This window comes from Mus caroli, unplaced genomic scaffold, assembly GCF_900094665.2.
Source record: "Mus caroli unplaced genomic scaffold, CAROLI_EIJ_v1.1 scaffold_14619_1, whole genome shotgun sequence".
Taxonomy (NCBI): domain Eukaryota; kingdom Metazoa; phylum Chordata; class Mammalia; order Rodentia; family Muridae; genus Mus; species Mus caroli.
Genome location: NW_018390541.1, coordinates 1 through 16666, shown reverse-complemented (window position 1 = coordinate 16666; position 16666 = coordinate 1). Strand labels below are relative to the sequence as shown.

The 16666-nt window shown below is 42.1% G+C and overlaps 1 protein-coding gene and 1 pseudogene across 1 annotated transcript; one reads left to right on the top strand and one right to left on the bottom strand.

Annotated features, from left to right (window-relative positions):
* The window catches only part of LOC110288705, a 2803-nt pseudogene extending 2125 nt beyond the window's left edge, over nucleotides 1-678 (bottom strand).
* A 7757-nt stretch (nucleotides 679-8435) lies between these two features.
* LOC110288704 (endogenous retrovirus group K member 10 Gag polyprotein-like) lies at nucleotides 8436-9837 on the top strand. Its single transcript, XM_021154980.1, is given in 2 exon segments — nucleotides 8436-9644; nucleotides 9646-9837. Coding segments are annotated over 2 exon segments (1401 nt in total).
* Nucleotides 9838-16666: the final 6829 nt, after the last annotated feature.

Genomic DNA, 16666 nt, shown 5'->3' with positions numbered 1-16666 from the left:
GCGGCTGTCCCGAGGCTTGAGTGAGTGTCTGCCCTCCGGGGGTCTTTCAATTGAACCATTGATCTACCCCAGCAGCAATTCTTGAAGAAGATCAAGCACTGCTGTTGTGAGTGCCAATGACACTGCCCAGTGAGGGGTTGTAAGCCCTCTAGAGATTTCATACGACTCATAGATCATGAGGGATGCAGTGGGAAGGCAGCAAGCAGAGCAAATCTCTATAACAGCATGAAGCCCTCAGGACCCATAGTGGTTTGCTAACCAGGAGGCTGCGTTCCGTGAGTTCTAGAGCTGTTTTGATGTTCCTCTTGCACTACCCCAGCACCCATCAAATACTGCTTTCATGATGTGGCTTCTACATAGATCAATGTTCCTTTCCCAGCACCTTCCTCTTGACCTTGTCAATGGATGGTTCTCTATATGAACATAACTGAAACTCTCTAGTCTTCAGACCGGAGAACCAAATAAGGACTGACAAGGCACTTACATGTTCAATATAGCTCCTAAATTCAATAGGGGGCATGCAGGATTTTTAAAAAATTAGCAGTCTGCACACTTAATAAATATTCTTTAGTAAGATGGATAGTTGTGTCTTTAGCTGTGAAACAGAATCTAGTCTGAACTTCTTGATTCTCACATCTCAGTGTCCTAAAAGTTGAAAGTACAGGGGTATACAACCATGCCCAGATAAAGTAAAGTGTTTTAGGAAATCTGGTATTTAGAACTGTCAGTAACCTTCAGGAGCATCCTTTACTCCAGGACAACAGGAGAGAACGGAAGTATCCATTTGCAGAAGATAATCAAGCGTTTGGACTGAGGGTGTCTTTCCTTCACATCATTAATCACTTTCATGTCCTCTTCATCCAGAAGCCAACCGAGCATCCTGAGCTTGGTGAGGCTGGGCAGTCGGGACACACACTGACCCAGAGCCTTGACAGTGGTGGCCTGAACTTGAATGCATTCTGATATATGTCTGCCGATGTTCAGCTCTTGCAAGTTTGGCAGGTTGTCCAGGGCTTGAAAGAAATTTCTGTATCCTTCCTCAGTAATTTTGTGATTAATTGAAATATTTAAGTTCTCAAGTTTCTGGAAACCTCCTCTGGTTGCCACCCTGGCTGGAAAACAAAACACAAATGAAATAGAATCCAGCTGACATCAGTAATGTCTTTTCTGGCTTTAGATACTTGCAGCAGGCAGCTCCAATGACACCACTGCTTCCTCACAAGGGAACTCCTTTCTCTGAGGGAAACTCACCAATTTCAATCACACTGTCATTGTCCAAAATGTGGTGAAAGGCAAGAACTCGGAGACACGGAAGCTGCAGACACTGCCGGACAATCAGTTTGGCCACTTGGTGAATCCTGTACCCAGTGGGAAGAAACAGTTCCTCCAGGTTCCTGAGAGAACCCAGAGCCTGGGCTGTGGGAGACACAAGAGAGCCATCCTCAGTAGTAGTTCCATCATGAGAGCCAATGACTTACACAGTCTGCCGTCTAGGAGGCCCCACCTAGCACAGGCCCTCCTCATCCCTGTCTTCTCCAAGGTCAGGAGAAGGGGTCAGCACAGAGCTGCTCCCTGCTGCTCTCTGCCACTGCTTCCTCCATTCTCCCCAAACCTGTCTCTTCACTCTAAGCTGCCTCTCCATCTCTATTTTGCCTTGGACACAGAGGCCTCCATGACAGTTCATTCTCCTAACTGGCCAATGCTTTCAGCCCCTCCCTTGCCATCCCATCCTCATCTGTCACCCCAGTGATCCACTCTGAGGAGAGCCACCCTCCTTGGAAAGCACAGTCCACTACTCGGCCAGCTTTGTGCCATCCATCCTTAGCATGACATTCTGTAGATCACATGATCACAGTCTCTACTTCAGTGACCTTGCAGAAAGTGTTTACAAGACTTTGCAAAATTAAAACAAAGTTCTAGACTCATCTTTGACTTTCCCCTTCCTGGTGTTCCTTTAAACAGATAGTATCTAGAACTGAAATTCCAGGATTTGGGAGTTGGCTCAGTGATACCATGCTTGCCTAATATGCTGGATACCACAGCACTACACACATACACACACACACACACACACACACACACACACAGAGAGAGAGAGAGAGAGAGAGAGAGAGAGAGAGAGAGATTTTGTCTTCTTGTTCATCTGAAAGCAAAGAAAACTCCACTGCAGCAAATCTATTGTGCCGATCATCAATCATGAGAACTCAGCTCTCGGTCTTGTTCTTGCTACATCTGTTCAAATAGCAAGGCAGATGTAAAATCAATTTCAGTATGCACAGCTGCCAGTGTTATATTAGTTTACACAAGGAGAGCATTAAATTGAGGTGACTGTTGTCCTGGCAATTTTGAGACAGTCTCAGCCCATGGTCAGAATGGCTAGAAGTCCATCCTCCTGCCTCATGCTCCCAGGATCACAGGCATGTGTACCACTCTTAGTCTCTAGGTGATCTTTCATGAAGGAGTTACTCTTCACTCAGAGAAATCACTCGAGTCCTATGTATAGAAATCACATGAGTCCTATATATAGAAACTGTTTCCAGCCTTACTAAGCATGACCATCTAAGCACGTGTGGTCATTACTACAAGCATGCTTTCCAGGCTCTCAGGTGATTCGCTAAGGAACGTGTATCTGGGTGACTGGAGATTTGCATGACTGTAAACATATTCAGAACTCTGTGTTTATGAGTCAGAACAGGTGAGACAGCTCAGGGGTAAAAGGCTTCTTGAGGACCTGAGTTAGATTCCAGAAGTCCAAATGGAAAGAGAGAACTGATTTCTGCCTATTGTCCTCTGACAATACACATGGGACAGCACCGCTACACACAAACACACACAATAGACACAAAATATATACAAAAAAGTTGAGTTCACATCAATAAGTTCCTGCTGTTTGAGCATTCTGATTTATCTATCCATTACCCAGAAACAACACACACATATGCACACACAGATGTGTGCATGTGCGCACACACACACACACACACACACACACACACACACATACACACAGGACTTGTGGGGTTTTTTTTTGTTTTTTGATTTTTGGGGGTTTTTTGGTTTTTTGTTTGTTTGTTTGTTTTGCTTTTGGTTTTGCAAATGTGTGTGGTGCCATGTACAAGAGGTGGAAGATGTGGTAGTTATTCGTGGTTGTCAATTTGACCACATCTGGAATTAACTAAAATCTAAGTGGTTGGGTATCCCTGTGAAGGATTTGGGTTTGTTTGTTTGTTTGTTTGTTTGTTTTGCTTTGCTTTGTATTTTAAGTCAGATTTCCTTCTTTCTTCCTTCCTTTCTTTCTTTCTTTCTTTCTTTCTTGCTTGCTTGCTTGCTTGCTTGCTTGCTTGCTTGCTTGCTTGCTTCCTTCCTTCCTTCCTTCCTTCCTTTCTTCCTTCCTTCCTTCTTTCTTTCTTTCTTATTAGATATTTTCTTTTTATACATTTCTAATGCTATCCTGAAAGTTCCCTATACACTCCCTCTGTCCTGCTCCCCTACCCACCCACTCCCACTTCTTGGCCTTGGCATTCCCCTGTACTGGGGCATATAAAGTTTGTAAGACCAATGATCCTCTCTTCCCAGTGATGGCTGACTAGGCCAGCTTCTGCTACATATGCAGCTAGAGATATGAGCTCTGGGGGTACTGGTTAGTTCATATTGTTGTTCCACCTATAGGGTTGCAGACCCTTCAGCTCCTTGGGTGCTTTCTCTAGCTTCTCCATTGGGGGCCTTGTGTTCCATCTTGTAGATGACAGTGAACATCCACTTCTGTATTTGCCAGGAACTGGCATAGCCTCATATGAGACAGCTATAACGGGGTCCCTTCAGCAAAATATTTCTGGCATATGCAATAGTGTCTGGGTTTGGTGGCTGATTATGGGATGGATCCCTGGGTGGGGTAGTCTCTGGATAGTCCATCCTTTCGTCTTAGCTCCAAACTTTTTCTCTGTAACTCTTTCATGGGTATTTTGTTCCTTATTCTAAGGAGGAATGAAGTATCCACCCATTGGTCTTCCCTTTCCTTGATTTTCTTGTGTTTTGCAAATTGTATCTGGGGTGTTCTATGTTTCTGGGCTAATATCCATTTATCAGTGAGTGCATATCTAATGACTTCTTTTGTGATTGGGTTACCTCACTGAGGATGATATCCTCCAGATACATCCATTTGTCCAAGAATTTCATAAACCCATTGTTTTTAATAGCTGAGTAGTACTCCATTGTGTAAATGTACCACATTTTCTGTATCCATTCTTCTGTTGAGGAACATCTGGGTTCTTTCCAGCTTCTGGCTATTATAAATAAGGCTGCTATGAACATAGTGGAGCATGTGTTCTTATTACCAGTTGGAACTTTTTCTGGGTATATGCCCAGGAGAGGTATTGCTGGATCCTCCGGTAGTTCTATGTCCAGAACCGTCAGACTGATTTCCAGAGTGGTTGTACAAGCTTGCAATCCCACCAACAATGGAGGAGTGTTCCTCTTTCTCCACATCCTCGCCAGCATCTGCTGTCACCTGAATTTTTGATCTTAGCCATTCTGACTGGTGTGAGGTGGAATCTTAGGGTTGTTTTGATTTGCATTTCCCTGATGATTAAGGATGTTGAACATTTTTTTCAGGTGCTTCTCAGCCATTTGGTATTTCTCAGTTGAGAATTCTTTGTTTAGCTCTGAACCCCATTTTTTAATGGTGTTATTTGCATTTCTGGAGTCCAGCTTCTTGATCTCTTTGTATCTATTGGATATTAAGAACTTGTGGTCTTAAAGAGAAAGAAGCAATGAGAAAGTCCAGATCTTCTTATGCATTGTGCACTCTGAGAAGAACTGTGAAGATCCCGCTCTGCACCCTATACTACCATTGTCTCCCTCGCTTGATTTTAACTTAATAGTGCTTCCCATGAACACTCATGATTTTCACAATCATTCTTTCCCTCTTTTCTTTCTTTTTTTCTTTCTTTCTTTCTTTCTTTCTTTCTTTCTTTCTTTCTTCCTTCATCTTTCTTTCTTTCTTTCTTTCTTTCTTCACTTCTTTCTTTCTCTCCTTTTTTTTTCATGTGCTTTACTCTTTGGAGACAGGGATTTCTGGTTAGACCTGGCTTTCCTTGAATTTGATCTGTACACTAGCCTGGCTTCACACTCAGAGATTCTGTTGTCTCTTCTATTGTCGAGCCAGGATTAATGGTGATTCATAATCCTTTCTTAACTTGAAAATTTTTAAACATTTTATACATATTATTTTGTTCAATCTGAGTTATAATGGCTTCTTAACCATAAATAGAAGTTCATATGTGTGTGTGTTTGTGTGTGTGTGTGTATACACATCATGACCAAATTCTAGTCTAAGAAGCCAGTGAGTCTGAGAATATTGCACTTAATGAGGTTAAACATTAGGATGTGTAGGAACAACAGTAATAGCATCAGGGAGGGGGTTTGTGGGAAGGTGAGACTGAGTATCACTATGGAGACCTCCAAAGAGCCAACCTGGCTGGTGCATGACCCTCTGTATGGTCACATTCCACCAGCCACAGGCTCCATTTTTAAACATTCTGTCTGTACCAAATATATACTCACACTTTCCCCTCTTTGTTACTCCAAGAACAATACAGTTTACATAGCATTTACATTATATTAGGCATTGTAAGCAATGGAGAGATGGGTTAAAGTATATGAAGGATGAGTAGGGTCAGGGGCAAACTTTGCTGTGCTTTGTATCATAAAGGATCTTCTAGTGTTTACATCAGCAAAAGGCCGTGGATCCAACTGTCATGGATATCAAGGGACAACTGTACACAGCTTGCTTTGTTCTAGGTTCATAAAAGGAGGAGAAGAAAGAAGAGGAAGAGAAGGAGGAGGAGGAAGAAGAAGAGGAGAAGGAAGAGGAGGAGGAGAAGGAGAAAAATGATTAAATTAAGAAATATTGTTTTAACATGGTGGGACTCATGGCTCTAGCTACATATGTAGTAGAGGATGGCTTAGTCAGTCATCAATGGGAGGAGAGGATCTTGGTCCTGTCAAGGTCCTATGCCCCAGTATAGGAGAATGCCAGGGCCAGGAAGCAGGAGTGGGTGGGTTGGGGAGAGGCGGAGGGGTAAGGGGATAGGGGGTTTTCAGAGGGGAAACCAGGAAAGGGGATAACATTTGAAATGTAAATAAAGTAATTATCTAGTTAAAAGAAAAGAATTTCAGTTTAAAGTGAGAGAGAGAGAGAGAGAGAGAGAGATTAACACTATCTTATAAACGTACCGAACTTTTCTGATGTTTCCTTATCTAGGAAATGTTGGTCCTTAAGATTCAGAATTTTTAGAGAAACAAAATTTGTCAAAATGTTGACTAGGAAAGAGAAAATAAAATTTTGTTAGTTCAGATATGTTCCTATAACACAAAGAAGTTCAAAAATGGCAAAATGTGATATAACATTCAGATTGAATCACTATGACTAAGTATGGATGCAACTCTGCAAATGAAAGATATAAAGTATTCTTTACGTTTAAATTGTCATTTATTAACTGTAGCTCATTCATTGTTGTGAGAGCCTTGCTGAGGATCAGGTTTTCTCACAGTTCCTATAACATCAGTGGCGTTTAATTCCCAAATATTAAATGACTCTGGGCACAGGAGCATCTGAAGTCAAGGTTGTACAGTTCTTACCAAAGGCCATGGCTTCAAAACATCGTCCAGAAAACTCAATCTCTCTGAGTTTCTTGCAGGAAGCAAGCGCAGCCATGAGAGACTCACAATTCAAAAGGAAATTACAATTCAGATGGAAAACATGGAGATTTGAAGAGTTCTGAATCAATTTAACTGGAAAAAGATGAATGGTGTTCAGAAATTAGAGAAGGCCACAATTCCTGTCAAAGTTGAACTCTCAATGTATGAGTTGCTGGCACACTGATTAAACAGGCAGTGATGCAGTGTCTAGATTTCATACTACACTGGGCTTGTGCCAGACTTCTGCAACTAACTAGTGAACAATTGACCTGGGACAAGTTCCTGCCCCTCTCTAGATCAGGTTTCTGTTCCTGTATTTCACCTTCAGGGCCAGTATTGTAACATCACTGTGCACACTGTGTAAGGGTCAGAAAATCACTGAATCAAGACCCCAGACTCAGATAGTATGCAAAAACAAGGAGCATTTATTCTAGAAAAACAACTAGCATGCTAGGGTCACCCTCGTTTCAGAATGGCAGCACAAATCACTGGAGTCCCTTTTATTACAGCACTGTTTAATTGCTTCTGAGATAACAACAGGCTTCTAAAACCTAGAGCATATTCTAAGGGATTATAAAAAACATTAACTGAAGGACATAAGAAGGTATACAACACAGGTTCAAAGATAGGAGATAAAATATTGACTTGGTTATTCTATACAAAACTTCAAGGACAGCTTAGTTGTGGTTTTGAACTTTCCATGAACCTGCAAGATAGTAAAAAATGATGAAGGTTTAGCTAGATAATTACTCCTAGTGGATATGCATGTAGACATTTTCTGTTATACCTCTTATTCAACTTATGACCTGAATTTATGTGTAAACTCCTAGTGAACATGAATTCCATGTGATTATGCATTCTGAAAGTATTAACTAGTGCTGAGAGCAGAGACAGGTCTCCATCCCCATTCTTCCTGAGACTTAGAGTTTCTCAGTCCCCTATTGCGATAGAACAAATACTGATTTACCTAGCCTCTTGCTGTTTTACTATGAGGTGCTAAACAGGATACTTCAGCTTCTTGCACCAGAGCAACCCAGATAAGCACTTAAGCTGCAATAGCAAAGTACCTTATGTACTCTCCCCTCCCCCAGCCTGAAACCTGCTTGCTCAGGGGTGGAGCTTCCTGCACATTCGTTCTGCCACGCCCACTGCTGGACCGTGCCACTTTGCTGTTTGGAGCCACACACGTGCTCACCCTGCTACTGGACCCCGAGATCATTTGGCAGGAATCCGGTCCCCTCCCCCTTCCTTCATAACTGAGTGTCGGAACAAGTAAAATTGAGCTTTGATCAGAGTGACCATTGATTTGGCTCCGTTCTTTCTTCTGCCCCGTCTAGTTCCTCTCTTGCAGCCCGAGTTGCCATCTCAGTTGAACCGTTTGTTGCGAGCTGCTGGTCGGCAGCAACAGTTTGGCGCCCAAACAGGGACCTGAAGAATGGCAGAAGAGCACTGAGAAAACGCTGTTGGTGTGGAGCTCCACAGGAAAGGCAAAGGATCTTCCTATCAGGCACCGGAGCAACGAACAGGTACACATGCTAGCACTAGCTTAAAATTTCATTTTTGTAAGGTGTTGCTGAGGGTGTGGTAGGATACGAGCTAAGCTTGAATCGGTGCTAACCCAATGCTGGTTCTGCTTAGGTCAGCAGCGTGTTAATCAGAACTAGAAATGGAATCAGATGGTCATCCGCATCTTTTTAGGAAGCTGCTTCAGGCGGAAGAAGGAACGGTTTAAAGTTATGAATCAGGCGGTTGCCCTTAGCTTTCAGGAGTTGTTTCAGGCCAGAGGAGTAAGGCTTGAAGTACAATTAGTAAGAAATTTTTTAGATAAGATAGATAGCTGTTGTCCATGGTTCAAGGAAGAAGAAACAGTAGATTTCAGAACCTGGGAGAAAGTTGGTGAGGCCTTAAAAATCGTTCAGGCAGATAATTTTACCTTAGGCCTCTGGGCGCTCATAAATGATGCTATAAAAGATGCCACTTCTCCAGGGCTAAATTGTCCCCAGGTGGAGCTTGTGGTATCTCAGGAGCAGTGCCTATCAGAGAGGGCCTCCTCAGAAAAAGATCTTCTTAACTCAAAAATTGATAAATGTAGAAACTCGGACGATGAACTGATTTTTAACAAAAATCACTCAGATAGAGGAGCTGCCCATTATTTTAATGAGAATTGGTCCTCTTGTGAATCTCCCACTTCACCTATAGTCCCCACTTTGGGAGGTGCTACTCATAGGGACACACGACTAAGCAAGTTAGAGTTTGAAATTAAGCTTCAGAGGCTGACTAATGCGCTTCGGAAACTAAAAAAGATGTCAGAAGCAGAGAAGAGTAACTCATCTGTAGTTCACCAGGTGCCGCTAGAAAGAGCTGTGAGTCAGGCTCGTGGGAAAGGACAGAATATGTCTAATACGCTAGCCTTTCCTGTGGTCGAGGTAGTTGATCAGCAAGATACTAGGGCCAGACATTACCAGACCTTGGATTTCAAGTTGATAAAAGAGTTAAAGGCGGCTGTTGTGCAACATGGCCCTTCAGCCCCATTCACTCAAGCATTATTGGACACAGTTGTGGAGTCACACTTAACCCCCTTAGATTGGAAGACTCTTTCTGAGGCTACCCTGTCAGGAGGAGATTTTTTGCTTTGGGATTCAGAATGGCGAGACGCCAGTAAGAAAACTGCTGCTTCTAACCCTCAGGCTGGTAATTCAGACTGGGATAGCAACATGCTTTTAGGAGAGGGTCCATATGAGGGACAGACAAATCAGATCGATTTTCCCGTTGCAGTGTACATGCAAATTGGGATAGCCGCACTCCGTGCTTGGGGAAGGTTGCCAGTCAAAGGAGATATTGGTGGAAGTTTTGCTAGCATTCGAGAGAGTTCTGATGAACCATATCAGGACTTTGTGGATAGGCTATTGATTTCAGCTAGTAGAATCCTTAGAAAGTTGGACACGGGGAAGTCCTTTCATTATGCAATTGGCTTATGAGAATGCTAACGCAATGTGCCAAGCTGTGATTCAACCGCATAAGGGACAGACAGATTTGGCGGAATATGTCCATCTTTGCGCAGACATCGGGCCTTCCTGCGAGATCTTGCAGGGAACCCACGTGCAAGCAATGTTCTCAAGGAAATTTTTTGCAAACTGATATTAAAGGTCAGTCTGCAGTGGATCGCCATTGGCATCCAATTACTTCTAATTTTTATGCATTGGTAAAATAGAAGGACCCCCTGACTAACAAATGGAAGGGTCCAGATCCGGTTCTAATTTGGGAAAGGGGCTTGGTTTGTGTTTTTTCACGAGATGAAGATGGAGTGCAGTGGCTGCCGAGAGATTAATTCGTCAGATGAACACAGATTCTGACTCTTCTCGTAAGTATCATTCTAAAGACTAAAATTCCTCTTGTGCTTAAAATTCAGCTGGGAACAGAAGCTCCCAGAAAAGCTGTTTTCCTGCTACTCTCTGAGCCTGCTACCCGACAGGAGGCTGGAGATTAACCTCAGCTTTACTATTTGCAATTGAATAAAGTACCTGACTTCCCCAAAAGAATATCTGCTTTCCTACTTTCTCACTGTCTAGATTTTGTTTTTCATACAGGTTAATCAACATTCTCCAGCCAGACCAGTGGATGTGCATCCCCGCCCCCCTAGAGCACAGGTGGCAACTGCTATTTTCATTCCCAGGACATTCCAGCACATGGCCTTCGGCCTGATTTGAAATTTAGGTTTACCTAGAGGGCTAAAAGAGCAGATATTTCAAATATTAAAAGAGATTGGATTTTATTTTGATAGACGGGCTTAGTCCCTTAGCTGGCCTTTGGCTTTTCACCCTTGCTGTTACTGCAAGGTGTCCTTAGTTCCTCAGGATATGGGAATAACAGGGATGAGGAGAAACGACTTCCAGCTCCTATTTTAGCCACAAATTGTAGTGTTACTAATGACATGATTCTTGCCTAGGCATTGCTAAATCTGAAGTTGACAATTCTCCTTTAGAAGCTGCACAGTACTCAGAACTGTGCATACTGGTTCGTGATCATACGAATACAGTATGGGTATTGCTTGGTACAGAGAACTACTGCAGGGGAAGGTCCAGCTTGACCATTTCTAAGTTTCCTGTGGGTTATACCCGATTTAAAATGGAGGTTGGTATCTAATTACAGCTAGAAACCAAAAATATCTAAGGCTCTGCCTCCCTTCCCCAAAAGATACCAAGAGCCACAGGTGTGGGTCGTGATAGCACCCAAGGGAGGAATTGGGTCAATGTCCACCCAAGCCAAGGTTAAAAGCCCACTCATCTATGGATTAGAAAATCATTTGATCACCTCAGTTAAGCGTTGCCTTATTAAACTTAATTAATAGGGGGGGAGAGAGGTTGGAGACCGTACTGTTGGAAGGGCAAGCCCTTCACTGCCTCCCACCCAAATAATAAGCCAATTGGCGTTGTACTACGGAGCCAGCTGTCACCCCCTTCTCCCTGTTTCCCACCTGTCATCCAAAAATGCGGAGGAATATCAACTCAGTGTTATTCTTAATAAGGTGTATTTCAAATTTGTTCAGTCAAACTTAGCCAGGGTTGCAACGCCCTACTTAAAATTCAACTAGGAAGTTACCTTTTCAGCACTAATTAGCATTATAAAGTCAGAGCCTACAGCTCAGGGCTATTCTGTTAGTGGTTTACTACAATAGAAAGGACAGTCTTAGCCAGATACAGTTTACCATAAGAAAAGTTAGGGAATCCCACAGAAACAGGATTTTTTTTTAGCCTAAGAATTCAGACAGAACTATTGAGCATAGAGAAATTCTCAATAGCCAACTCAATAGCCATGGGCACTCTTTGTAAATGTTGTAAACCCCAAAAGCAGAAAAGTGGCTAGGCTCTGCCCTAAAAGAAAAAAAAAAAAGGCACCAATCCCCAAGCATGCCCCACTGATCAATTAGACCACACAATCACTCCAATCGCAAACCTCACTGGAAAGCTGAGTCTTCCCCACTGCCAAGAAATGCTATATAAACTCTGTGTTCTGCCCCATTGTCCTCTGCTTCTCATCTGAGCAGAGGCAGACACTCTCCTGGGGTTTTCCCTCTCAATAAACCTCTTGTGTGTGGTTTGCTGTGAAATGTGAGTTTATGGTATTTCTTGGCTCCAGATCACCAGGATGGATTTCAGAGCTGAGCTGTAATGCTTTTGCCTGAGCAGAGCTTTCTCTGGGGAAGCCTCCCCCAGAGGAGCAGAGCTGCAACACTTGCATTGGGGAAATTTCAGGCTGCTGGAGCAGAATTTTTATAGGGGAAGCCTTTCCTATCAGAGCTGCCACACTTCCTCTGCTCCCAGTCAGATTCCTTCCCCCTAAGCAGGCAAATCTGCACATGGGACTAAAACAGCAGCACAAGAAGAGGACTCCTCACACTGCTGTGGAGAGTAAGGGTTAGGAGTGGTCAGCTCAGGCTGTACAGTCAGATCTTCTGTTTGAAGACACTCTTTCATTGTCTGATAACCTGAGCAGTTAATGACCACAGTTCCCCCAGTTGACAACCAGCAATAATCATTATGCCTTCTATTACACAGTGGGTGTGAGGAGAGAGCTCATATCTGTAAAGTGCTCACAACAGTTTCTGACATGCTAAAGACTTGGGTTATAAATAAATCTCTGCCCTTTTGATGATTAAGAGCACTGATACCATCCCTTCCCATGGACACAGTTCATGCTGTCAGGCCCAGGGAAGTTTTGACTAAGGATGATTTAATGATTCTAACAATTACTGGAAAGGCAAGTAGCTTTTCCAGCTGAGACATAAACTGGAGATCAAGCACCATCCTTACCTAGTTTGGAGAGGTCAAACTCCGTGGAGGTTCGGATGGATAACTTCTCCAGGTGAAGGAGGTTTGGGAACTCTCTAGGAAGGACTGAGAGCACATCCGGTTTGCCATCTAGTCTCACACACAGTTCTTTCAGGCCCAGGAACTTGTGCAAGTTATGGAAGAGCTGATCTGGAAAGCAGCACAGAGTTCCCATCACTCAAGAGCCCCAAGTGCAAGTTCTCAAGGTGCTGTGATCTTCAGCCATATTCATACTTCCAAGATGAAACTCCTCAGACATCCTCCTAACGTCTGATTAGGAAGCACATGCATGAAGATGCTGCCAGCTGCAGCATCTGCTGATCATGGATAGACTCTAGGGCAAGCCCTGTGCTGGACTCTAAACTCACAAAATAAATAAGACATCTCAACAACCAACAGCATGGCAACTGAAAAAAACTGGTTTTGCATATGTAAAATGTAATAGTTCAACTCCTACCTGAGACTTATATAAAAATGTAAATCAGAATGACTCCTGCAAGCCTGCACATCCTCTTCCAAAGTCTATCCAGGTAAGTCTGCCATCCTCCCATCCACTCACCTATCCTCAGGCCCCTAGATCTAGCCTTGATCCCACATCCAATGACTGTTCCTAGTCTAGCCCCCTTTGCCTGTGTCACTACTAGCCTCTAGGCTTCTGCCATGACCCACCCTGCCTCCCCACCTGCCCAAACTTCAGAAGACACTCACAGCACATGGAACCTCTCTATCCACCCTGGTCCTACACATCCTTATCCAGGGTCTAGCTGTGTAAATTTCCCTGATATTCCCACCTCACACCCACTGCAATAATCCCCACATACCCCCAACTCCAAGCTTATACCAGAATGCACACCTTACACACCAGCTCAGCCTCACGTGTTCATCTGAGCCATAACCAACCTCTAGGCCTAATCCAACAAGTGTAAGGCTTATGGAAAAAAGAGAAGAAAATCAAGATTTTGAAAATAAAATTCAATAAACAGAAACAGTGAGGAGGACTCAAGTTAAATGTATATGATAATGAAATCCCAATAGCCATACTAGAACACTTAACGGGAACAGGTACAAGTAGAACAAATCAAGCAGAAGACAGAACATGAGGACTGAAAATAGAGGATCTTGGTGAAAAAAGCAAAGAAGTGGAGTAGAGAGAAGGCACATAGGAAAAAGATATTCAGGAAGTGTGGGGCACCAAGGAAAGACCAAACCTTTGGATTTTAGGAATAGATAAGGGAGAAGAATTCCAGGTCAATGCCACAGATTAGCTCTCTAACAAGATCATAGAAGAACACTTACCCAAACTGAGATGGATCCACAAAGAAGACACAGGAAGAACCACAAACACCAAATAGACAGAACCAGAAAAGAAACTCTTCATGCATATCATAATTAAAACATTAAGTATACAGAGAAAAAAGATATTGAAAGCATCAAGAGAAAAAAAATCACAAGTCTTATATAAAGAATAACCCATCAGAATAACACCTGATTTCTCAAAGGAAACTTGGAATGCCTTAAGAACCTAGAGCAAAGCATTCCAAAGTCCTAAAAAACAACAGCCAACTTGGACTAATGTGTTGAGCAACCGTCAACCCGGATTAATATGCTGAGTAAAACTGTCAAAGGTGAGTGGGGGGAATCCTATGAAATATACAGTATTAAATTTTTTATCTACTTCAAGTTTCTGTTAGGCTAGGCATTTCCTTTCCCACTGAGGCCACACAAGGCAGCCCAGCTAGAAGAACATATCCATGTACAGGCACCAGTTTTTGGGATAGTACTGTACCAGTTATTTGGGACCCCCATTAAGATCAAGCTGCATATCTTCTATATATGTACGGGGAAGCCTAGGAGTAGAAGAAAAGGGGGAATGGGAGAAGGATTATGGGAGGGGTGACCAGGAAGTGGTCAGTAAGTCGAATGTAAAGTGAATTAGTAAAAAATAAAATTACAATAAAAATTTATCCAAGCCTAAGGAAAATAAGAAGGCAATATTTCAAGCTAAAGAGAGAGGTGACGTAACTTTAAAAAAATGTAGAAAGAAGTTTAAAGGTATAATTACTAAAATATAAAGTATTACTATGGACACCAGAAATCAGCAATACAATGACTACAATCGACTCACATATTTTGATAATAATTAAGAATATTAACGGCCCCAATCTCCAATCAAATGATTCAGGCTGGCTGAATGAATCAAGAAATTAAATCCTGCCAGGGAGTAGTGGTGTAGACCCTTAATCTCAGCTCTGGGAAGGCAGAAGTGGGTGGATCTCTTTGAGTTTGAGGGCAGCCTGGTCTTGAAATAACAAATAATAGCTGTTGTTGTTGTTATTATTATTATTATTATTATTATTATTATTATAAATTCATCTATCTATTGTTTATAAGCAACACAGCTTTAAAGATGTGTTTAAAACCCCTATACAGAATAAAAGGATAGGCAATGATACTCCAATTAAATAAGACCAGAAGGCAAGTAGGAATTGTTATCCTAATAGCTCACAAAATAGATTTCAAACTAAAACTAAAGAAATAAAGAAGGATACTCCATTGTAATCAAGAAACAGCTAACCAAGAAGACATTACAACCTTAAACATGTTTAAACCAAACTCGGATGCATTCAATTTCATAAACTCCATATTACTAGAAGTAAAGACACAGATTAACATCAACCCATTGATATTAGGTGATTTCAATACTCTTGTTTCTCCAATAGATAGGCCATCTGAACAAAACATAAGCAGAGAAATATCAAAATTAACTGACATCATATATCAAATGGACTTAATACATACTTACAGAATATTCCACACAAACACTATAAGCAACCACCAAAGGTTCCCTAAAACCATATACTAGGACGGACACACACACCCCAAAACAAAAATTAGCAAATTCAGAAAGATTTAAATAACTTGATATAACTTGTGTGACCATAATACAAAAACCTAAAATCAACACCAAACAAATCTTTAGGAAACACATAAACTCATGAAGATTAAACACAATACTGAATTATGAATTGATCAAAGAACAAATGAAGAGGGAAATTAACAAGGTTCCCTATAACTAAATAAACACACAAGACAAAATAGCCTGTGGACATATCGCTGCAAACAGTCCTACAAGGGAAAGTTATTGCTCTAAATGCTTACATTAAAAACACATAAAAAGTACAAATGAATAACTTAATGATGCAAATGAAGCATTTAAAAGAACAAGAATAAACCAAATCCAGAACCAATCAATGGCAAGAAATAATAAAACTCAAAGCAGAAATTAATGAAATAGAAACAAAACAACAACAACAAAAAGAATCAACAAATAATAACTGGTTCTCTGAGATGATAAAGATTGATAGAAGCCTGGCTCCACTAACCAAGTGAGGTAAGCCTAACCCAGAAAGACAAATGTTCATGTTCTCTCTCACCTGAGGTTCTTAGCTCAAAATCTCAGATAAGAGTATATAATCTGAAGTAATATGTAGAGGGAGGTATTGATTTCCTAATTGGTTCTTAATTCTGTCAATAAAGGAGGCAGAAGCCAATTGCTGGGTGAAGGGGAAAAAGTGGGACTTCTGAGTCCCAGGAGGAAAAGAAGGGGATTAGAGAGAGGGATTTGGAGTAGGCTTTGGAACATGAGAACACAACAGCCATGTAGGCCTCAGAGCAACTATAGTTTGTAGCCTTCACTGTGGGCAGAGGCCAAGGAGAATGAAAGGAGCTACTTGACAAAATTAGGACAAGAAATTTTTCAACCAGCCATTGAGTCATCTAGCTAGTTTTAAAATAGTAAGCTGTCTAGTGCTTTTCATTTGCAGTTTTAAGGTGGGCAGGAGGAAAAGGGGGCAGCTTGACAAAGCAAGCTGGAAGAGGTTGAGGGAATGATAGCAGCTGGCAATCGGCAGACCTGAGTGAGACTGGCTGCAGCTGATCATGGAGCCTAGATGGGAGCCTGGGCAGAGCTCTTGAGAAAGAGCAAGCATATTTTTAAAATTATACACTACACTAGCAGCAGAAAAATCAGTACAGTGCCCAGTCGGAGGACAGTGACCTGCCCTGCAGGGAGCGCCATCTTGGCTCCGGGACTCCGCCGAACTTAGTCTGTACAGGTCAGAGTGAGGACCACAGAGGCA